This window comes from Molothrus aeneus, chromosome 2, assembly GCF_037042795.1.
Source record: "Molothrus aeneus isolate 106 chromosome 2, BPBGC_Maene_1.0, whole genome shotgun sequence".
NCBI lineage: Eukaryota > Metazoa > Chordata > Aves > Passeriformes > Icteridae > Molothrus > Molothrus aeneus.
Genome location: NC_089647.1, coordinates 4,728,975 through 4,753,362, shown reverse-complemented (window position 1 = coordinate 4,753,362; position 24,388 = coordinate 4,728,975). Strand labels below are relative to the sequence as shown.

At 43.9% G+C, this 24,388-nt stretch overlaps 2 protein-coding genes across 6 annotated transcripts in view; one reads left to right on the top strand and one right to left on the bottom strand.

Moving 5' to 3' along the window:
* Positions 1–2,913, bottom strand: part of ILDR2 (immunoglobulin like domain containing receptor 2) — a 40,561-nt gene extending 37,648 nt beyond the window's left edge. For all 5 annotated transcript variants that reach the window (XM_066571899.1, XM_066571901.1, XM_066571902.1 and 2 more), the window contains exon 1: positions 2,814–2,913. In XM_066571899.1, the coding sequence (XP_066427996.1) occupies positions 2,814–2,859 (46 nt within the window). In that variant the 5' untranslated portion in view covers positions 2,860–2,913. The remainder of the gene's footprint in view (positions 1–2,813) is intronic.
* Positions 2,914–14,166: 11,253 nt separating this feature from the next.
* MAEL (maelstrom spermatogenic transposon silencer) lies at positions 14,167–24,023 on the top strand. Its single transcript, XM_066568228.1, has 12 exons — positions 14,167–14,298; positions 14,718–14,801; positions 16,710–16,812; positions 18,684–18,839; positions 19,307–19,348; positions 19,958–20,085; positions 20,839–20,893; positions 21,226–21,367; positions 22,076–22,138; positions 22,765–22,897; positions 23,112–23,190; positions 23,908–24,023. The coding sequence occupies exons 1-12, from the start codon at positions 14,167–14,169 to the stop codon at positions 24,021–24,023; spliced, it is 1,233 nt and encodes a 410-aa protein (XP_066424325.1).
* Positions 24,024–24,388: the final 365 nt, after the last annotated feature.

Genomic DNA, 24,388 nt, shown 5'->3' with positions numbered 1-24,388 from the left:
CATGCCCCCTCTGCCTGCCCTCCTGAACTGTGGCTGGGAAAGAACAGGTACAGCAACAGTATACAGGGACTGAGTGCTAAATTACTGGTGGAAAAGCACTTATCAGAGAGAAAAGATCTCATTTTAACACGGACAGTCTTCTAATTGTGATTTTTCCAAGCTTGGTCCAAGTTGTGAGGGAGGAAAAATTTGATCTGCTTGTTCTGTACTAAAACTGAAGTTCAGTAGCCAGCACAGCACTATGTTCTTGTTTCAAATGCATTAGAAATTACAGCATTAATAAGAAAATGGTAAACACAAGGGGAGGATTCATTCCAGAATCAAGCTGCACTTGGTAATTTACAAGAACAGGCTTTACACAGGGACTGAGGATACTTGGCAAATTGTGTCTTCTTTTTATAGAATGAGAGCACAGCTCCACACATATTTTAACCCGTGTGACCTCACAGGAAGGAATAAAGAACGACCTGCTCTTCATCCATTTGCTGTTGTTATTAAAACACTCGCTTCAGGCACGTGGGAGAGCAGGACAGGAGGGGGAGAAGCCAAACCAAATCCATTGTGCCTCACACAAGATTTTTTGAAATTGCCCTAAGAACTCACAATGTGCAAAACCAAACAAAAGATAAATGCAAGAGCCAAAAATTAAAGACAAACAAAGGACAGAGAGGAATTACTGCTGGGAGGAAAGGGACTGAAAGTGCTGATTAGAATTTTCTCAGTCCACCTCGAGGGGGGAGGAGGGGAGGGAAGGGAACCAGAGCTGGTCCCTTTTGTCTCCCTGCTTCTTCCCCATCCTGCACTCTGTCCCCTGGCCCCTCCACCTCCCAACCCCCACTCCTCTTCCCCAGAGTGGAGTGTACCACTCTGGCTGAATCAGGGCTCCTTACCTTGATGCAGACCTTTCATTCCTTCGCACAGCCACTGGGGAGCGGAAAATCTCGAATCCATGTTTGCTAGCTAGCCCCCTCCTCCTTTTCTGTGCACACACACACACAACACACACCTTGGCTTATTTGCTTTCTGATTTATGGCTGGGCAGCAGCGGCAGGAGGCTGGAGGGGAGCAGGGGAGCACGGAGTGCCTCCATCCCTCAGCACACAGCTATGGATAACCTGTTGCCTGCCGGAAGCCTGTGCCTGCCAGCTCTCCACAGCACCAGCTGCACGCAGCCCTGTCTCAAAACCACAGGGCTGGAGGAAACTGGAAGGTCTTCCCACTGCAGCGGTACCTCTCTCTCTCCCTCTCTCTGCATTGACCCTGCGTGCTCCAAACACTGCTCGCTGCCAGGAATCGTGAACTGCCCTCAGTGGAAGGAGAAAAGTGTCAACAGCCCGGTCTTTTAGCTTGATAAAAAAGTCCTGATTAGCCTGACATGTCCAGATAAAGAAGCTCTTTAGAAAGAGGGAGGAATGTAATGTCATGCTCAGCTACACCCCGCACTCCTTTGCGGGCCCTTGGATGCTATTTATCAGCACACCAGTGGGGCTAGTAGGAAAGGAGGGGCAGCTGTGGGTGCGCTGGCACTCCGGACCAACTCACTGAAGCGGGATACATTTGGAAGCAACCAAATGGCAGGGAAGGAGGAAGGGAGAGAAGGGAGGGAGAATGAGCTGGAAGCTGCTGAAGCCCCAGATGAGGCCGTGAAACCCTGGAAGGGAGCAGTAGGCAGGCACCGGTGTTGAGGATGACTCAGAGTGAAAATGCAAGGAAAGGGGTGGGTGTGTGGTGGGAGAGAGGTGTTATGACTAAAAGCCGAATTTACTGCTTGTGAATCCTAAATCTGAATAGGAAGAGGGAAGAGGCTGAGGTCTTTTTTGCGGGATACATAGGTGACACTGGGAAATATATGCCACTTAACCCAAGTATGTCTGTTTTTCTTCTTTCAGCCTGCCTGGCTAAGTCATCCTACTGCAGCTTTTCCTATAGCCTGCTGCTCCTGCCTGTGCCTGGCTGCTGCACAGGCTCACCGGAGGCAGATCTTGCTCCTGACCTGACACGGCTTTCTCTTTCTCCCCGGCTGCCCCGCCGCTCTCACCCTGCTCTAATCCCTTCCCTCTTCTCGCTGCCCAGCTCTCGGACCCATCCCCTTGTCAGCTTGTCCCCCCTGCCCTCTCCCCATCACTGAGCCCTCTCTGCTCGCCTCTCCGGCTCCCTCCCCCTGCCCTAGGGGGGACTTGCCCGACCTTTTGGGGAGGCGAGAGGTGGGCGGCGGGCTGGGCTGGGGGACAACCCCGTCCTGCGCTCACAAAGGCCTGGCCGCGACTGCACCGTCACGGGGAAGGCCCCTCTGGAACTCTGCCCCTCTGGAAGCCGGGGCAGAGGCAGGGCAGCCCCCTCCTCTCACACCTCTGTTGGACGGCATGTGCGGTCAGGACACCGGGTGAAGGAGAAGTTCCTGCAATTGTTCCCGGCACGACACGGGGGGAGCCGGGGGTTGGTCGCCCGCCATCCCTCTCGCACCGCGGCCAAGGACACTCCGACACCCCCGGGCCGGCCGCCCCTTCCCCGGGACGGGCGCGCTCTCTCCGCACCGCGGAGGGAAGGGAAGCGCCGGGGGCCGCCCGCAGCTGCCCCGAGCCCCGGGAGGCGCCGGCTGCCCCCCGCTCCCAGCCCTCTCCGCCAAGTCCCCGCAAACTGCACCGCGGGACGCCCCCAAGCAGCTCCCGGCCCCACGCCGGCTCCCTCCGGAGCATCTCCCCAAAACCTCCCTCAGTTTTCTCCCTCAGGAAAGCCGCGGAGCCCGGCGGGCAGAGCACGGCATGGGGACGTCGGGGCCACCGGGCCACCCGTGCCTCTGCTCGCGGCCCTACCTGCGATCCACAGGAGGACGATCCATCCCAGGACGTGCCCATCCATCTTCCCAGTGGTGCAGGCGGCGGCGGGAGAGGCGCGGGGGCGGCCCCGCTCGGGCAGGGCCTCCCCGCAGAGCCGGCCGGGCTGGCGGGGCGGGCGCGCCGTGCGGCTCCGCTCGGCTCCGCTCCTCCCCCGGGCCGGCTCCCCGAGGCCGCCCCCGCCGCTGTCCGGAGAGGGGAGGGGGACGCGGCTTCCCGAAACTGCTTCGCTTCCCGCCCTCCCTTCTTCCCTCCCTCCCTCCCTCCCTCCGGCAAAGGCGCGTTTCGGTTGCCTGATGCCGCTCCTCAGCCTACGGGCACGTCCCTCTGCAAGTCCTGCGGCCCCCCGGCATCCCCGCTGATCAGCGGGGCTCTTACAACTTCTCCAGTGAGCGCTCGAAAATGTCCCCCCCCGCCGATCATCTGTCCTCCCCAAATTAGCCAAGTGTATACCTTGGGAAATGAGCGTAGACGGTTCCTGTTCTAAATTTCCCTGGGGTTTCCACTTCCACGATGGGCACGGCAGCTAATTATTGTAATTTTAGATAAAGGAGTATCATTTTAGATGAGGAGGTGTTCTGTCTGTTAACAATGGGCAGCCGAGTTGCGGGGGGTTAAGTTTTCAAGTTTTCCTGCTAACATGATACTGAAAGGCGATGAGAATTTGTTTGTTTGTTTGTTTTTGCTTTGTTGTGGGTTTCTTTTGTGAGAAAGGGGTCACTACAGCCTTAAATGACATTTTAGAATATGGATGTTGCTAAGAAATTAAACGGTCCTGGCCGCAGCAAACCCACGTGGATACACATTAACTGTACTTAAAACTTTTAAAGTTTCTGTGAAAACTTAATAAGTCAGTGGAATTATTCATGGGCCTAAATAGCTGGCTAAAATAGCATCATGCTTTCTTTTGTGGCTCAGCACCGGCGAGAAGCACAGAGTGCAAAATGGCACTCCCTATTCACAGCATCCAGCACGGCTTCCCTTTGAGTGCTGTTCATCCTCCGGCACTTTTCTTACGGGGTTTGGCTGGTGTTTGTAACCGCAGCTGGGATGCTGCAGGCATCAGTGATCCACATGAGAGATGGGACTAGTCTCCAACTTCGTCTCATCTGGAATCTGCCAAAAAAACAGAAACTATTCAGATTTTTCTGAAGCAAAGTGCTTTGGTGTGTCCTGGTGCTAAAGGCAGGGTGCTCAGGGACGTCTGAAGTAAATCTGCACAAGATGTTTACATTCTAGCAGGTGTTCTCCGGTTGCTTGTAGATTTCTCGTCATTTTGCCTTTCAGACTGAACTTCTCTACAGGCAAGACAAGCTTTTCTTTAAAAGTGCAAATAAAAAAAAAAGATCAATAATTTCTGAAGGAAAAACCAAACCAGCATGTTTGCTGTGATAAAAAATGTGTTGAAACATCTTTGGTTGTTTTCAGACAGGTGTACTCCCTCTGTTAGTACAGTTAAAATGGAATTAAACAAGGAGACAATCCTTAGGCAGTTGATCTGGTTTTAAGTGTTTTATTTGGAGCTATTCAATGTTATTTAAAAAATATTTTTCACACGGAAGTTTATTTTTATTCAGCATTGCTTTTAAAAAAATACACACCCACCGCAATCAGTGTCCTGATGTTTCTCTTACCTGATACATTATGAATTTAACTGTTTTGCAGTACTAGCTAAAAGTTACTATTAGGAAGTCCCTGTTACACTAAATAATGTATATATGTGCAGCAGTGCTGTTCTTCAGCACACTGACCTGACACCCCACTGCCTTCCTGCATACTTGCAGGTGGAAGTAGAAACTCTCAATAGGGGCACAAATTCAGCCTCCAGCAACATGTGGTTGCAGAAAATTCAGATGGAACTTTGCATCAGCACTGGGCCTGCCTCACCACTGTTACCTATCAGTAGGATATAATCCATGAAAGTTTGAACGGGTTGAAGTAAGACTCCTAAAACGTAAACACAAAGCTATTTTTCTCTCCTTCCCCTAACCATTTGTCCTGATAAACATCAAAATTTTAAGTGAAATGCCGGTTCCTTGCCTTTTTGTAACTTAGTTGGCCAGGATTCTGATCCAGAGTTTCCTGAGACAATGCTGATGTTGATATTATCTCATGTGTTTAACACTGGGAGCAGTACAATCCCTAATGCGTCACTATTGTTAGCTACCACTGGGGTTTTTTGGTAGTTGTTTTTTTTAATCTACGCCAGCTTTTGCAAATAAATTTGGCATGCATCACTTTAGCTAAACTTTTGACTCACGACAAAGGAAGGAAAGATTTTCAATAGAAGGAAGCACCATTGTTTTGCATGTAACGTTGGATTTATATCTGCTTTGAAATTCTCATAAATTTACTGTAGGCTCCTTTCTCACTTAATGTGAGCTGTCATTTGTATATATCCACCTAAAATGGATGCCCAGGCCCTGAATTGATGTTCCAGATCTCCGTAGACCTTTGATCTCCTGATTGCAACATCCGAGCTGGCTTAATAGTTAATGTTGGGATGTTGCCTTTCCTTTTAGCCCAAGACAGAAAGCTGCATGACTGCAGTTAGCCCCACTTCACCTTCACACGGTGGGAAATTCCTATGCAATTAGCCAGATGGCTTCAAGCCACAGCACAGCAGGGATTCTCTGTCCTTTAAAAAACAACACACTGGTGGACTTAAACCTTCATCTCCCTCAGTCACTTGACAGCCTTGACAATCGGATGAGCAAATTCCCGGTGTTTGCCCTGGGTAATTTAGTCCCAGGCAGAACCGGAGGAATACCACACTGCAACCCTGTTTGATTTCACTGCTGATCCCGTGACTCCACCTGAGGGAGTTCTCTAAGCCGTGGGATCATGAACAAATTCAGCTGAACAATGGGGAAACAAACAAACAGATTTTTACTCATGCTGTAGCAGCTGCTGGCTCTTTTCTCGCCTTGCCAAGTACTTCATTCCTCCCTCCCTTCCTCGTCTCATCTTCCAGTACCAATCTTTTGTGGTCGTTTCCTCTGCTGATCAGCAGAGTCAGCTTTTTAAGTTACCGCCCCGTGGAACGATTTACACCAGCACCTCAGTCAGCATGACCCATCTCGGCACCATCCCTGCAGGAAGATTTTCATGCCGTTCAGCCCCCTGGATTTCCCTTGTAGAAATTTCCATAGAAACAGTGATTTCAACAGCTTTTCTGGGATGCCATGCTAGACTCAGCCATTAGACACTGCTCTCTTGATTTAGTACTGAGATCAGCACGTCGCAGAACTTACTGGGTGACACACCATCAGTTCATAGCGTTTAGTGAGTCTCTTCAGAAAGCTACTAAGTAAAACTTTTCCTCGTTTGCTGCGTTACACTGGAATCTCCTATTAATCCTTGATAGCTTCACAGCAAGACATTGTTGAAATATATTCACTCTCTATGTTGTTTTTTATCCAAGCTGCCTGGTTACATTTGATAGCACAATAATACAGAGCTTTTACGTCCCATTAACATCAGGAGTGAGTGATATGTATATATAAACTGCTATTGTTTTTAATCATTATGTTTGTACCAAGAAATGCTTAGAATATTTAATGGAGAAATTTGGCTTTCTCACTACAATGAACCTTCAAGTCTGTAATATAAATTCAGCATTAGGAAGAACGCAAGAGAACAGCATTCTCCTATAGTATTTACTCCTCTGTATAAATTTCCTATGCTGCTCCTGACTCATTTTTAGACACCAAAAATCACAGCATGCCTTTGCTACACTTACAGAGTGAACCTGAAATTTTCATTTAAAACACTAATGGCATGTCAGCAATAACGTTTTGTGAAGTTATCACATAGGTAAAGGATCACAAGTGAATCATCCCAGCTTGCCATCTTTTGTGTGTCATTATAGGCAAAAATACACAATGGGACAAACTCTGCTTGCATATCTACAGATAACCTAGGAGGTAACAAGCTGCTAAATCCTCTAAGTTTTTGGCTGCAGAGAAACTGTGGGCAGCACAAATACCTCCAAGGACTTTGAGTTCACAACCTGGACTTTTGTGATTGTTCAATCCAGCTTTCCCAAAATAGGCCACATCGCTTTGTCACACTACATCGATTAGTTTGAACTACAGCCTGTATGTTACAAAAATGAATCACAGATTACTTTGAGTAGGAAGGGACCTCACCCTGCCCCTAATTTAATCGAACTTCACTTTCTAGTACTGCCAAGTCAGAGGGCAAGGCATCCTTAAGGCACTTCTGAAGAGGTAATGGCAGGCTGTGATCAAAGCACCCTTAACATCCTCTCTGGAAGTTCAACAGACTGTTTGTTTGTTTTATTCTTGAGCTAACACCAGAACTGGAGAGAGCATCCCAGGCCCAGCTGCTAAAAGCATGAACGTAGAAGTATTACAGCATCATCATCCCTGCTTAACATTTGTTTATCCTTCCAGGGATGATGCTGTTATTCCTTTTGATGTAGCATCACTTAAAAAGCTCCTCTTTGGTCAATATCCCACTCTATCACCTACCTTATTAAGTAGTCCTTCAAACTTTGTATTTTTTGCAAGTAACTGCGATGACTACATGTTTTGTTGAAAGCTACCAACAAGTATTTAGTAGTATGCAGCCAAGAAACAACCTAAGAAAGATCTTAATAAGAAGTGTGATTACAATTCCTCATTTAAAATTACATTTTGAGACACCTAAAGCTAATGCTTTAACCAGGGACTGGATGGTCTTTGTATCATAAATCTGCATCCTTGATTCAGTGTTGTGTGGTCGAGTCACATGCTTCATGTGTCTGAGTGCATTACCTTTAGTAACCACACTTAATATCTTTTTGATGCAATTACAAACCAATGTGACAGAATGTATTTGCTGCTAACCCATGTTGATTGGCAATAATTACATTACTTTTCCTTAATTCATTATTGAAGTAAATCCTCTATCAGTGATTCTATTCTTTTCCCTAGGATCTCTGTCAGTCTAACAGGTCTGTAATTACTCAGGTCATCCTACTTAGAGCCAGATCCAAAACAAGACTTTGGAAAATTTTTGGTACCTAACATTTAGAACTCAAATCTAAAAATAAAAACCTAATTCAGCAGCAGATTGAGACTGAAAGCACATATGTCCTGTAAAAGTTGCCTAAAGGCCTACAGTTTTCCTTCTCTGCATACCCAGATAATCCTGAGCACAGAGATGTCTAACAAACACCCAAGGCAAGGCTTTCACACATTTGGGGTGTCACAGCCAGGTCCTTGATTCCTGCCTAAAAACCTGGTCTGATCTGATGTTAAGGATTTCCCAGACTTTGCCCAGGGTACTTGGAACAATGTGATGGTTTCACTGGAGCCCTGGCATCAAGGGTGTTTGAAGCTGATGGCACAGAGGGGATGCAGCTGTAGCACACCTGGGCTGCTGCTTGCCACGTACCAGGTTTAGTGCTCCTGGTCAGCAGGGTTACAGCACTTGTCCAGCAGGTCCCATGCATCCCACAATTCCATGACTGCAGCCCCCAACATAAATGCTACTATTTCAGAAGAGAAGACAGAAGCATTATCAGCTCTCATTTGAGTTCCCTGAGAAACCTGGAAGAAAGGTGCTGATACCAACCATGAGGCCTGGTCCAGGATATTCTCAACAGGTCCAACACTCAGCACAACCCTGCATGGGAATAGGGCAAGGGGAGGTCTTGTAAAAAGGCCTCCTGACTCCTAGATGTACTAAGTTACATCCTTGATCACATAGGTGAGGTGTAAGGCACCCTGCACTCTTGCAGTCGTGGCACTGTTCAAAAAGAAACCCAGGATTCACTAAGTCAAAAGGTCAAAAAAGAAAGCTGGCAGCTGTAGCTGACTGGTTAAATCATTCACCTGGGGAAGGGAGGCCTGCAGGCTCCCATCCCTGAGATGTTTATGCATTGCATGTAGAACAATAATAATTACTGGTCTATACTTTGTATCACTCTCCAGAGAATTTGTATGTTTTTTAATTTCCATAACCAGGCTGGGAAAGAAATCAGCCGTGAGATTATGTGACAAAAGCTTGTCTCCAAAGCACACAAAGGAGTGCAGAGGGACAATGGCACTTCACTGGTTGGCAGCCCAACTAACAGCCTGCCCTGGCTCGTCCCACACTCACCACAGAAGCTCATCAATGGCCCATTTTCACAAGTCCAAAGAAGCACAGAGACACAATGGCAGATGGGAACCCTCAGATAGGAACTCAGAATAAAGGAAAACCATTCCAGGCTCTTCCTAGGGCTGTCCCAGGAAAGTTTCGGCTCCAGGATAGGCTCCAGGATACAGACTGGAGCCTGTCACGATAAGCCAACACCACAGCAACTTTAGGACTGAGGGGGACTGTATCCTACAGATTTAGGACTCATTAGGGGATGCAAGGGAAGAGTGTCGCTCAAGGACATGAAATAAAACGACGCAGACACTGAACTCTCCAAGGTAAAAAAGAGGGAAAGTTTAATTCTGACTCCAACATTTATAGATTTCCAAAAGTGACAGTGAATTGGAGGATGACAGTGCCACCTCTCCAATGGCACTGGACAAACCAACAGTTCATCAAATTTCTCCTCCTCCATAGAAGAATGCAAAACAATAAGTTAATTACAGAAAGTGTGTGAGAAAGTTCGTTACAAGAATGTAAACAGCAGAAAGCTTAGAAAAACTTAAAAAACCAGGGCGACAGAAGAGCATCTCAGGATTGCATAGCACTCCTCCCTCGTGGGATGCTTAGAGAAAGAATCAAAGGCAAAGAAAGGGAGAGATCTGGGTGATTTAGGAAGGAATAGGTAAGATAAATAGATGGATAAGGGGATAGAAAGAACCAGTTGGTGTGAGGGAGTGACCAGGATTACTGTCCCCTAGAGCAGACCAGCAGCCCTCATGTCAGTGGTGCCAGGAGGGAGGGAGCGTGACAGTGTTAGTCACAATCCAGCTGGACTTGTTTTTGGGAAGGTGGTGTGCCCTGAGAGCCAGGGAGGGGGAGAGGATGGCTCATCCCTACTGGGAAAACCGCAGCAGGAGCTGGGTTAGGCTGGGAATACACACTTGACCTCCCTTCACTTGGATCTGGGAGTGTGGAGTTGCATCAGCCTCGCCTCTCCTGGGCTGATGGATCTGGCCTGATTCCTCCAACATAAACACCAAATATTTCCCTTTGTGGGGGAGTGCTGTAGTCCCAGAGCAGCAGGTAAGTGGGGAACAGCAGATGTAGTCACTGCCATGCTTTGTAGAATAACGTTGCTCATTCTTTCTGACAAAAAACACCCTTCAAGGAAAGATTATAGCCTTGAATCCTGAATGAATGCAAATACATTACTGGCAGAAAATTTCCAGTTAGTTTTTCTGTCCCTATAGTACCAGGGTACATAGTCCCTATTTTGAGATGCTGGCAAACTCCATGCATTGATGGAAAAGCAAAGGCTGGCAGAGGAGTTCTCTGGACCATTTATACTGATTTTGTAAATTCTGGAGCTGTGTTTCCAAAGCCAGGTACAGAGGACTTTTAAGTGTTGGCACATCAATTAACTAAATTAAGTGCTTAAAAGAAACAACAACAACAACAAAAACCCCAAGTAATATATAAATACTGGCATAACACTGTTGTTATCTGCTGGAAGGGCTCCAGTGGTACAAATGTTATTTTCAAATCAGTGTAAATGGTCCAGCAAAGTCCTTTGCCTGCTAAGTTAAACAGCAGGCAAATGAAGATTTAAAACATGAGTTCTTCAGAGGCACTGGGCTCTCCTCAGGTCCCCGGGGAAGAATACTGATGGTATGATGCTCTGAAGATGATCTGTTCCCTGTTTTTTTAATCTGACCCCCACCCCACAGAGGAAAATCCTTTCTCTCTCTACTGCTTATGAATTTTATTTTCCAACCACACCTCTAGCCCTAGGAGAGCTATCACTGGAGCCTTGTGTTTTTCAAACAGTTGATGCACACATTATCTGAATTTCTTTAAAAGGAAGGGCTGCATAAGGGTGGGTCCCAAAGCTGCACATGAGAGAAAAGAATATGATGTGAAGAAAAATAAAACACAAGTGCACAGATGCACTCCTAGCAACGACTCTTACAGTAATATAACAGCAAACACTTGCCTTTCTGCCTGAAAGAACTAGGCTCTGTGCAGATGTTTATATTTACAAGATACAAGTCATTTCTTGCAGTCTTTCCTCAGAGACTTAGCATTAATGTATCTGGAGCTAGACTGGAATATAAATTATTTTCCACAGCAGTAAAAGTGACTTTAAAAATGCTTACCTTGAGGTTACATAATGATTTTCTACATTTTTAACAATGTGATTGACTCCTCCTGTATGTTTAACAGCAAATTTCCTAAGTGGAACACAAACCAAACTGTTTCTCAATATTTGAGCAGGACAGAACTGCCTCCAGAATGAGCCAGCATTTTTTAACCCTCAGAGAAACCAGCCACCAGGGAGATGCAAGAGCATTCTGGTCTGAGTTTACCTTTCAGCAGTTCCAGCATTGACAAATATAATCAGCTAAGTCAAAGGTTTAAGGCTGAACCTCCTTTAGAGCTGAGCAGACTTACCCAAAGATGAAAAAAAGTGGCTAGATTGAGGAAAAGAGGCAGATTTTTCCAGTGATTTGGAAATGCATAGATGTGTTTCATCGCTGTTTTTATCCTCATGTCTAAGTTTATAGCAAATTCAAGAGGATTCTGGGATGGAGAATTGCAAAGCCTCTTCCATGTCAGTGCTGCACCATTTATTTTCATGGAGACTGGATAACTCCACTGAAGATGGCTGCATGAGAAGCAGATGGATGCAGAAGGAGATTCCCCAAAAGACGAGGAACAGCAAGGAATGTGGGAGACATCACATGCCCTGGCCAAGGAAAATCAGGCCAGAAGTTAATCAGGGCCTATGCCAGTATTGCCACTCCAGTAACCCTTCTGGTGTCAAATGTAGGGTCCTCTGTTCCAGACAACCAGATTTCTGCAAACTGATTAAACTTTGTTTTAAAGCCAATTGTGATTATTGACCTGCTGTGATTATTGCCCTGCTAGCTTCTCTTTATTTGTTTAATTGTTTTTGCTATGGCCATTGAAGATCATTTGATTTTTTGAGAGATCAATAGAAAGCTTAAGGCAGGAAGCAACTCTGTGCCACTTATCAAGATGATGCAGATCAGATTATTTCCAGCTTTTATTTCATCTGAACTGTGGTTCCCTATGCAATTTCAGTGAAGGAAGTGTCAGTCATGTCAATGAGATAGATGAAGGGAAAAAGCCCCAACAACCACAAAAAGCAACCAAAACCACAAAAAGAGAGTCTGAACAGCAGCCTCAGTTTTGTGTAACATGAACTCCCAAATAATTTTTAATAAATGAGTTTGTCCTTCCAAGTGCACACATGCCCACTCACTTCCTCCACTTTCCTGCCATATATCTCAAAACTAAACCCAGGGCTCTCCCCTGAAGTTGATCTCTGCTTTCTCCCCTTCTCCTTCCTGAACCTGGTGCAAACTCATGTTCCCATTGGGTATTTCTTATCCTTCAGCACCCAAAGAACATTAAAAAAAATTAAGAAGAGCAGCCATGCCACACTCTCATCAGGACCTGCTGTGAGGTTGTTGTCCACAAAATTCAGATTCATCTATGTGCTTTGCAATAGGCCAATAATTGCACACTTGATAGAGACATTGATTATTTACTTATTTTGGAGCTGCAGAAGCCTGGGTGCCTGGTGGTATTTCATAAATCAAGCACAGCCCACTGGGCTTTCTATGCCATTACTTACACACAAAAATGTTGTTAGTAACCTCCCAAGTATGATTGGTAATAATTACCATACAATTACATAGTCCCACCAGACTCCTATGCATGCTCAGGGGAAGGATCTTCACCTAGACAGGGATCTTTTTGACCTGGAGGTGTGATTTTTAATATTGCAATGAAGGTAGTTAACATATATCCAGGTATGTTTATGAGGCACCTGGATCTGACACTGGATGATGTGGTTTTGTGGTTTAGGGGTTACAGTGATAGTGCTGAGTTAGACTGGTTCATCTTAAAGGTCTCTCCCAACACTGATTTTAGAATTCTGCAGGATGCACGGGCCTTAAACTTTTTGCCAAGTTGGCAATATATACATCAACACTTTGATTTACTTCATCCATAGAGCTTGTTTGCTACAGAATGTCCTTGACTAAGGTGCGCTAACCACTTAGCTGGTTCTACTGACATACAGCATCTCGTTTTATTTTATGAAAGACAGGAAATCTAGGCTGGGTATTAGAAAGGAATTCCCTACTGTGACGATGGTGAGGCACAGGAACAGGTTGCCCAGGGAAGTTGCCCATCCCTGGAAAGTGCTCAAGGCCAGGATGGATGGAGCTCTGAGCAACCTGCTCTGGCAGAAGTCATCCCCAGAACTACATCATCTCTAAGGCCACTCCAACCTCTTCACATTCCACGGTTCTGTTCACATTCCATGGTTCTGTGATCCTTGGGGCTTGCTGGCCGCTATCTGTCCCACTGATAACTCTACTTTATTGCTGGTGTGAAAAATGCCAATCACTTGTTTTTAAAATTTTAAAAGTTTAATAGTAATAAAATGGTTATAAAAATAGCAATATAATTAGAGTAATAAAAATTTTGGACAATTTGAATTAGGACAATATGAGACAATAGAAACACAGAGTTATGGACATCCGGGTACCTTTTTCTGGGCAGCATAAGCCTGAAAAAGGACACACGTTAACAGAGGATTAACCCTTAAAAACAATAACCTGTTGCATATTCATACATCTCATACCTGATGCATAAATTCCATTCAAACACAGGATTCTGTCTGGTCAGGGTCAGCTTCTTCCTCTGAATCCTAACAGCGCTGTCCTGCCTGAGCAAGGCAGGAAGAAGTTCGTTTCTCCTGATAATGGGGCAATAAATTCTCTTTCTCTGAAAGATTTAGGCGTCCTTGGCTGCTATCTGGCGCGAGTCCTTTCTTTAGGAAAAAAAAAAAGTATCCTACATAGCATAGTTTCTATTTGAACATTTTCTTATCAACGAAAACTACATTTAACACACTACTTAAGAGAATTAATACAGCATCACTTTCTAACACAACACATATACTATTCATTTTAATATTTGCGAAAAGCCAAATTATAAAATACGCATTTTTCACAATGGAAAGGAGCAGACGAAGCTCAAACAGGGCAGCACAGCCCAAGCCCGGCGGGGCTGGAAGGCGCCGCCATGGCCGCCTCGTCATGGCCGCCCCGCCCCGGCCGGCGGCCCGCGCCGGCGCCGCCCCGCTCGCCCTCATGAGGGGCGGCGCCGCTGCCGCGTGTGGGCAGCGCGCTTCGGCGAGGCCATGGCTCGGCGCGGTGGCCACCGCAGCGCTTTTCTGTGGTTCGTGCACGACCAGCTGCCCGAGCTGGAGCGGCGCGGGCTGTCCGTGGCCTGTGTGGGGGACGCCGTCCCCCACTGCTCCCAGGCTTGGGAGGTGAGGGCGGAATGCCGGCGGGGCCTTTCGCGGAGGGTGGGCTCGGCGCCATTTCAGGTGGCTGTGCCGTCCTCCCCTCAGCGCGGGGACTGCTCCGGTTCGTGTGCTGTGGGTGGGGTGGTGGTGGCGGTGCCATCCCCGGCTGGCAGGAGGAGTTCCAGGAGGTCTCTTGTTTGTGGCTTGCCCTCACTCGGAGGTACTTCGCCTTCGCCTTGTTGTGTATTTCTAATAAAGGCTTATGGCGTTTTTAGGAAAAAAGCGCCTGGGAGTGTTTGAGTTAGTCTTGGCGGCCATCAGTAATGTCCTTTGGAAGGGCAGGAGTGATTTCTTATACACGGAGTTTGTTGGTTTGTAGGACTACTAGAAGGAAGTAGAGAAGAAGGTAGAAACCTTTTTGTAACAGCTGATTTTTCTTCAAGTCCCTGACAGAGGAAGAGAAGACGATGTATGCAGAGAAGGCTCGTACGTGGAATAGCAAGAAACGCTCTCAGAAGACAGTGAAGGTGGAAACACTTGATACCTCTTTGAACCATCACAGCCTGTTCCTTTGGGCTCTTGTACCAAGTAAAATGTAGTTCTCTAACACCCTAGCTTTATGTTTAACAGTATTTTGCAGTGCTTGATTTAATTTTTTTTTTTCATTTATACTGTAAATTGTAGTTACTTCTTGTCATAGGTTCATGTTGCTTTTGCTTTTTGGGTGTCATTGGTTTAGGTAGTTCTTGTCCGATGGCCTGAAAGCACGTCTTAGAAGCAGCTCATTTGTTGTTCTGGAGGGGTTGTGTAGTGAACCAGGTCAATGAAGTGTTTTGGCCTATGCACAAATAGAATAATTACACCCTGCCATTATCTTTAGGTTAGTTGGATGTGGGAGAGTAGTAACAGTGTTGTGGAGAACAATACAGAAGTAGGTAGTTGGGTTGAGTGTGTATGGTTGTGTCTGAAATGGTGCTAAACGGATAATTTCTGCTATTTACTGCCTTGAAAAGGTGTTTGTCCCGTTTGTTTGTTTCTGTCTCTTTTCCTTTCCCAGCAGTTCTCTGAAGCAGAGTTACTTAAGAGTTTGAATTATGTGAGGTGTCAGCTACTTTTATTTCATTTCAGTCTTTGTTGGTAGTGTAAAAACTCGTGTGTCCAAGGAAAGAAAGTCACATTTACCCTCTGAGTAAATGGATAATACTGCATTTACTTCTTAATGCTCTGTTACTGGATAATGACTGTGAACTATGAATTAATGGTGAGGATAAATTCCAGGACTTCAAAATACTTACATGCTGATAGAGAGAATGGCAGGATGATTGTAGTTTGCAGTAACTTGTAAAAATGGATTAGTTAAATTAGTCTAGACTAGAAGGGAGGTGTTAGGCAATGTTTTCTGGTTTTGGGGGCCTGCATGTCTGGGAAAAGGCTGTTTAAAATGTGATCATCCTTGTGTCGTGTATCAGGCTGAGTGTGTGTAATTAATGGAACTCCATTTTTATATGCCAGAGAGAACTAAGTGAAACGGCAGGAAAGTCACAAATGGAGGCTTCTGTGTTTCCTTCCACAAGTTGTAGCATTTTAGAAGATTGTGAACAGAGAGAGGAACAAATAATTGCTTTACCAGAGTAAAACTCACCATCCTTACTGTATCAGTGGAAATATGTATATATGAGATTATGTGCTCTTGTTTTATTCATCCCAGCCTTGTACACACACAGCCACGGTCACTTTGTGTAGTGAAAGTCCATGTTCCTCTTTTGGAGGTGGCCAAAGCTTGCTTAGATGGGAATAATTCCTCATTTTGTTTTAAACAGTTCAAACTGATAATTAACTTTGGCTGAGATGGTTATCTGCAATCAATGTGCCTGGGTGTGGATGTTATTCCCAATTTGGGTTTGAGTGATCAGATGCTGTAAGGCTGCCAGGTTTCTTTTCCCGTCCTATTAAAAGCTTATTGTTCATGAATGGATTTTCAGAGCAATCCAATGACTTCCTTAAGGCTTTATCAGCTTTTCATGAACCTGTTTCCTAGTCAAAGGCAACTAACACATGTGCCAGGTGCTTTTTTCATAAAACTTACAGAGAAAAGTTATAAATTCCAGTTTGAAGAGTTCCTTGCCTGTGGCAAGAGGTTGAATTTAAGAAAATACTTCTTTTTTTCTTTGTATTACATTTTGTAAGTTTAGCTGTAGTTCTTCAAAGCAGTAATGGGTTGACAAAGGTACTGAAGAGAAATCTTGCTTTCCTGGCCTGCAAGTATACAGGCACTTTTATATATAGAACTTTTTCACCTAACCCCAGCTATTAGTGGATATTGCATTTTCCTCTGATATAAGGAGCCGAAGGACTTTATTTGGGGCAAGAAGACTTTTGTTGTTGTTGATTTGGTGGTTTTGTTTTTTTTTTTTAAACTTTCTCATCTTTTCCAGACTTGTAAGGTGCCTGATCCTGTTCCTGCTCCTCTGACCACAAAGATGCCCAGTGTTACTCCTCTGCCAGATGCCTCTGCTCTGTCTTGGAAGAATGATCAGGGTATGGTGATTTTAAAGCAGTTGGTCCTGGTAGATGAGAGCTTGCCCTTTGAGGATATTCTCAGTGGTACCTGTACAAAGACTGTTTACATTTTGCTGAAAGCCATCTGTGTCAGATATTTTACACTACTGGGCTACTGCTGTAAAAGGTAGAGGGAGATCAGGGAAAATACCATTCCCCCCCAACCTCCAAGAATTCTATCCTCTGTTTTTTAGCTCAATGGGAGTATAGCCACTAACAGTTTCTTAACATTTTTTTCAAGGTTTTTAAGGAAAAGGTAATTTTTCAAGTCCTACATTTATGAATTGACAAGGCATAATCCAAGTTCAGCATAAAAGAATACTTGTATTGATTTCAAAGGGTTAAGAATTGCTAGATATCAGTGTTCAAAATTGGTAAGATAGAGGTATTAAATAAAACAAGGGCCTGGCCTCATTGGGAGAATAAAAGAGGGAATATGCACTTTATAACATCCTGACTTGCTTCCTTATTGAAAGAACTCCAAAAACTAAACCTTTCTAACCTGTATCCTGTCTTCAAGTGGTTGTTCTAATTTGAGTTGGGTAGTGAACACATTTGTAATCTTCTACCCAATGAATATTACATTATTCTGGAAAATAATAAAAAGGTAGTGCTTACAAGGTAAGTCAAGAAGCCAGTTCATATCAGCTGTGTGGTTAAGTCTAAAAAGCTCCAGCTTTTTACTTCACTCTCTTGAACTGTTTTCATGTTGCCATGGTTATGGGAGAAGCAAGAAACAGTAGCTCCATAAAAAGTGAAATGCTTATTCGTGCCCTCCGTGCCAGGGGTCATGCTCCCCTGTCATTGTGATGCAGATTTGATTGGGCTGATCATGCTGGCTGGCTTGAGTTGGCACAAGTCATCTTTTAGTTGAATGAGAGGCATAATGATAAAGGATAATTGAGATACATTTCATGATGCTGCTCTTAATATTTCCCAGTTCAAGTTCTGTATGGTTCCCTGGAGCTGTATCCATTTTTTCATAAAGTAGGAGAGGTGTCTTTCCTATGACCTCTGAGCTCGTACTGTTTAAGACCCACAAAAGGGAGCATGACCCTTCAGGCTTAGGGCAGCAGGTGTTAAATGTCTTAAAGACTGGCATACAAAATTATTTATGTGTGAAGACAGTTACACATCTCTAGTAGAGCAAGTAGGACTCTTTTGATGAGGGGCAGTAGTTAAGAGTAAGGATTAAATAGCTGTATTAAACTTCACTGAGGACATTGTGATGGTCATGAAGAGAAGGATTAAGGTGTATTGTAAAATATTTGTCATAGTTGGATACTTTTTAATGAGTAAATGATAAATCTGTTCCTTAACATTTGTGTTGGGTATTCTTGCCACTTTCTTTGGGAGCTCATTTGGTGGAAAAGCAATCCTTTTAATTAGCAGACTTCTCATCTTCTTGCCCCACAGGATTACTACCAACTCGTTTAAGTGGTGTAAGCTGCCAAATTTAGCTTGTGAGACTGTTTTGCAGCTACTGATTTGGTGTTTCCCTAACCTTATTTTATGAAAGAGCCAAGAGACCTATCCTTAAAAAGAACAACAGTTCCTGTTGGATTGCAGGCCTCTTAACATTATGTGGGTTTAGTTGCTTGTATTTTTTGGGTCTTTTGCCCCACCTCTACACACAGTAGGATCTCTGGAAGGTGTCCAATGTGCCTGAATTCTACATAGGTGTTGTCATCTTGGATACAGAGGAAGAGCTGTGGGTTTTGCTTGTTGTTACTCTTCACTCACTCATAGGAGAAATTTCACCAAAGCTTCCCCTTGATGAGGGGAGACCAGCATGGCTTCTGTAACCTCTGATGGCTTGTCTGAAGATGGTTTTGTTCTTTTTCTTTTAGATATGGTTGCAGACATCTTCTACTTCCTGGACATTTACAGCTACGGGAAGCTGCCACCCCACTGCGAGCAGCGCTTCCTGCCCTGTGAGATTGGGTGTGTCAGGTACTCCCTGCAAGATGGCATCCTGGCTGATTTCCACCACTTCATAGATCCAGGTGAGTTCCAGGAAAGTCAGAAGTACTGGGGTGAGAGGGAGGCTTTCTGGGGTCACTGCTGCCCAGGGTTGCACTTCTGGTATTAAGACAAGTTTATTTCTTTGATTATAAATGGTCAGACTTCTTAAAATATCAGAGCAGTCCTGAGCTTGTTTCTGAAGAGAATTAGTGTCAGAACTTCATGTAACTCCAGAGAGGGTAGGCTAAACCCAGGAGGACTTGCACATGTTTGTGCTTTATGTTTCATGTCAATGAATGCTTCTCTTAGTTGGACCTAAACACACTCACAATGCACTTTGTGTTTTAAAATGTATTGAACTGAAAATAACTTTTCCAAAAATAGTTGTGGCATGTTCACAAGGCCACAAGGGAAGTTGCTGTTCCTTTCTGCATATGGAACTTTGACTTAAGGATCTGTTGTTGGTGGTGTTGGATGATGATTGTGCTTTCTCCTCTCTTGGTTGCAGAAGTACCACCACGTGGTTTTCGGTACCACTGCCAGGCTGCTGGTGAGTATTAATGGAGAAAAAGAATGGTGTGCAGTTTTAGACTCAGCTTATCTGACCTCTGTCCAAATGTTTTGTAAGTCTTGATAGTCTCTGTGTGTATCTTCAGCATGAAGTGCTGATTAACAACAGGGTAACTCAAAGATACTACTTTAAAAGTTATGTTCAGCAGCTTGGCATATATTAACAAAATTAAAATACCTGCACCATTGTTGTGTCTGGCTTGGCCTGCCTGTTTCTTTCCTTTGTGACTCTCAGTAATGTTTATAGACTCCAGTTTGTTTCTATTAGGACACTTCCTCTGCTTGTGTACAGAGGGAACAAACTTGGCCTGTGTACATCTAATACTTGGATAATGGCCTTTTAAAAGGGGCAGGAGTGTGTGTGTTTGCTCACAGCCCAGAGCTGCTGACAGAAGCAAGGTTTTGGTAGCTTAAACACAGACCCTGTCTGTGGAGAGGAGTGTGTGTGTTTGTGTGCATATATATGTATACAGAAAGGTAAAAAGGAGGAGGGAACTGTATCTCTTAAGGAAACTGGACTTCTCACAATTTTGTGGCTTTTTGTTGTTGTTTATTTGTTTTTCCCCTGTCTCCCTTGCCCCTCCATTAGGTGATGAAACCCATAAGATCCCCATATCTGGATTTCACCTTCCTCGTTCTTGTTACGCGGTTGTCCTGCAGGAACTCGTCGAGTTTGCCCAGCCAGCCGGGGGCGCTCAGCCTCGCTTCTTCTGCAGGGTATGGCCAAGGTCAAAGCTCCGAATCTCCACTTCTGCTTTCACTCCTGTTGGATGACTAAAGAGATACATGCACACTGATTAGGTTTTAGAGTAAACTAAGTGGGGGAAGACACTTTTTCCAGACTGTCCCAGTTCCTTTCAGGAAGAAACGGCCTCTAGAAGCCAACCTTTTTATAAAGCAAAGACCTAATTTTCTGCCTTTTTATTTTCAGCCTGCACTTCTGGCTCTAATCTACTGATGAACAGGGTCTTTTGTTCTCTGACATTGTTATGACTTTGGTTAAGGGCTCCTAAGATTTGACTTAAATTGGATGTGCTCAATAATAGTCAGAAATCCTGCTTTTTTGAAAGGATATTTTTACGTTTTCGTGACTCTTTTCCCCATGAGAATTACACGTGTCTTAAATTTTTGCTCAAGTTTCATTTTTCCAGGCAACAGAACAAAATGTTAGGATTCAGAGGTGTTTAAGTTTCATAACAGGTCTATTATGTTTCAATTCAGTTCAAACCTAATGTTAATCCTTAAAAAGCAGGGAGGGACAGGATACTGGGTTCCATCCATAAATACAGGGCTCTGAAGAAGTATGCATGAAATTTGGGTCCTTTTCAAGATAGTCGTCAGGGGAATTGCATTCAGTGCCACAAACAATTTGGTTTGGAGGTGGCTTTTCCAGACCTGGACAGAAGTCATGGAAGTGTCAGAATTCTGTACTGTACTCCTTTGAGATGACAGAAATCTTCTTTCCTCCAGTCTAATGACAGATTCCGAATTAATTGGTGTCTTGGTCGAATGGCCAGCATAACAGGTAGGGAATGGATAATTTTTGTCCATCCTTTTCCCCTTCCAGAAATAAGGGCTGTGTAATCATGGACAGCTGTATTTGTCTGAAAAGCATGTCTCAAAAGTTTTCATAAAAACTGGTTCTGATAGCTAGAACTCCTTTGCATGCTCCTTCCTCTTCCTTTCTCCCACCACTTTCTAGGAAGCCAGGTTTTATTAAAACCACTGGTGGAATATCTTTGAGCTTTGATGCTGTGATAAAGAGCTGGGCAGTGAACAGGGACTGACTGAGAAATGAGCTGAGCAGGATATCCAGTGACTCCTGTTCTCCTGGCCTGGATTTTCACTGAACTGTAGGCATTGGGAGCCACTGGGAGCTTTTTGCAGTAGAAGACCTGCTAATGAAACTGTACCAGAAGAAATACCAAAAGGAGCCATCCAACGTCTGGGTGTATAGAAAACTGGATGTCTGCCTGTGGGATTTCTCCAGTAATACCAGGTGTGTTGGGTGGTTCTTTGTGTAGATGTGCCTGCTTTCAGATTCTTCTGTGTTGGTACAAAAAGTGATATTTGCTTGCAGTGCTGCAGGAGCATATTGGGTGATTATGCAGTTAATTTAGAAATAGATTCTAGTGCTTCCTCTGCTACTAATTTGAGAAAAGAACCAATAATATGATCTTAAATTTCAGTAGATTTTAAAAAACTATGTCAATTATTCTTGGAAGTCTGGTTGGAATATGGATTTTAAGAACCATTGGGTTCATCTTTGTCTTTATAGCCAGGCAGTTTTGTGTTCCCATGAGTGTCTTCACTCTAGAGGGGGACCTTAAGGAGGATGGAGGAATGTACTCTAAGGTTTGGAGAGGAAAGTGAGGGTGTTTGTGCTAGGAGGAACTATTTCACATTAATGGGAAGCTTGAAATGGTTCAAATGGTTTAAATTCCATTTGTCTCTTAGGGTTCTCTTTTCTCCCTGCCCCCCACCTCAGCATGAAGTAGATTTCATGATAAGCAGACCTTTAAACTCTGCATAAACAACTTAGGGCAAAGCTATTGAACTCTGTGAAATTTTAAAGGTTCTGCATGATCACTGCAACAAAAAGATACCATTTTTAATATTTGTTCCTGTTCATCTGGCCAGACCAACTGTTCTTGTTGATGAACAATGTAGGTGCTTCTGAAATAAGCCTAAACTTCATTTCATGTAGGTGCAAGTGGCATGAGGAGAATGATATAATCTGCTGTGCTCTGGCATCCTGTAAGAAAATGGGGTGAGTATTGCTTGAGGAGTTGACTCCAGAATGATGGCTTTTATTTTGTTAGCATTGCAATGCTGAGAAAAGTGTTAATTACATTAGAATTCACTGTTTGACTTCAGAGGTATTCTCATTATGCTCTGGCATATCTCTACTTTGGAAACTTCTGTACTGCCTGACATAGAATGTAGATACATAAGGTTCTGTAATCTTTTTGGTGGGGAGAAAGGAAAAGTAAATAGTTTGGAAATGAGGAAATGCCCTTTATGGTCTCTGATGGCAGCAGTAGTAGCAACTTAGAGAGGCAATAATAAATAGTTTTCATTCAAAATACTCATCATGGACTGCTATGCCCTGAAAAAAAAAAAAAGTTGCTTTTCACACTTCTAAGTGCTGCATTTGATAACGTGGGGAAGCAGTTTGTTTTCATTTCATGTGTAGTTGTTCAACAGACTGGTGGTCTTGGAAGGATGCAGGGATGCTGGCAGCAAGTCCTTCTGCCCTCTGGTATCTGTTCTGTGCATCTCAGGCTTTGGCTGCTTTGGTTTGCCAGCTGAAGAACATAAAATGCTGTGCTTCCACACATCAGCATTCAAACCCTTAGCCAGACCTTTCTTGTTTGCCTTTTTTTCTTGGTCAAGTTACTGCATCAGTAAGTCCTTTGCTGGTGTGTATGGAGTCCCACTAACAGCAGCTCACCTCCCTCTGCAAGACTCTGATTGTGATCAAGGCACAAATACCAGGATTGTAAAACTGGATGCTGGACATACCCAGGTCAGATTTTTTCAATTGATACCCTGATTTATTTCCAGTTGCCAATTTCACATGAACTGTTTTGTCTTTGGATGCTGTCCTTTGTGACATATATTGGGCAGACTGATGAACTTGCAGGGTTTTGACCATGATCCATAGGTTTGATGGATAGTGGTGTATATTTCATGTTAGCAGATACATGTACCTTATTTTGAATATTTATATTTTCATACAGAAAATGAAAGCTGAGAGTTCTGGATGCAACAAACCTTTGGGTTCTCCAAGACAGGATCAAGAGTTTGTTCCTTCTAATTGTGAGTTTGAAGCTTCCACATTTTTTTTAGTGGAAACTTAATCCAGTTGTTACTTTTTCAAATTTCTGGGCTTAGATGTTGCCTGGAAGTGGTGCACAGCACACACACTGAAGATTCAAGCAGGAAAAGCTGGCCTCTTCTTACTGGACAGAATCTTAGGGTCAGAAACATCTCTTAAAATGCAATTTTTCTTAAAAATGTTGCTCTCTGATTTATGCTTTTCTGTTACCTGAAGGCATTCCCATGCCCAAGTGCTTTGAGGCAGGGCTATGTTTAAAATACTCTCCATGTTCTTAAATCATTGCATGTATGGACCGAGCTAGTCCTTGTTCCAAGTGTTGTGTCACAACTCAGTTAAAAGACTCCTCTTTTAAAGTTTCTACTTGCAGAAAGGTTTTTATTTTTACTAGAAGGCCTCTGAGCTCAGTTCATTTGGGCATTTCGTGGCTAACCTTCAGAGGAATAGGTCTGCAAAATAAATAAGAATTCTGAGTTTGCAGCTTGATATCTTATGCCTGAGATCCATGCTGGGTTAAACTCTGTTCCACCTGGAAATCATGATCTTATGGTCTTGCTGTTTGTGGAGGACACAACCTGCCTGACTTTTTTAATCAGAGCTGTTGAATATGTTCAGCTCCACAGCATGAAGAAAAATTCCATTAATGTATGCAAGCTTTAAAGGCTGATTTGATGTGCAAACTGTATTTAATTTATTAGGTGATTCTCCATGTGGTGTGAAGACCTCCCCTTGTGGAACAAGTGCTGTACAAGGAAGAGGAGTTATTCGATTGCTGAGAAGTGCATCTGATCTATCCAAGTCTTTCAGTAATTGAAAATCTCTTTCACATCCAGGACAGCTGTAAATTCTAATTGTCTTTGTTTCCCTAAGATAACTAGTAGTTTCTCCAGACTGCAGTTTTTCATCTTCTGTACAAACCTTGACAGTTGAAGTTCTTGTTAGAATGATAAAACTATTGAGTGGATTTAAAGAATCTTGTTCATTATCTACAGGAAGACTTATTTCGAAGGCACCTCACAGTCACATCTTTAAAACTGCATGCTGTACTAGTTATATTTCTTAATGAATAGAGAGCAAATTTGAGATTGATTAATCAATATAATTGAATTAGAAGAATTCTTTAGTGACCAGTGTGTAAACAACTTAAACTTTTTGCTTTATTTCTTTTTTTAATAGCCT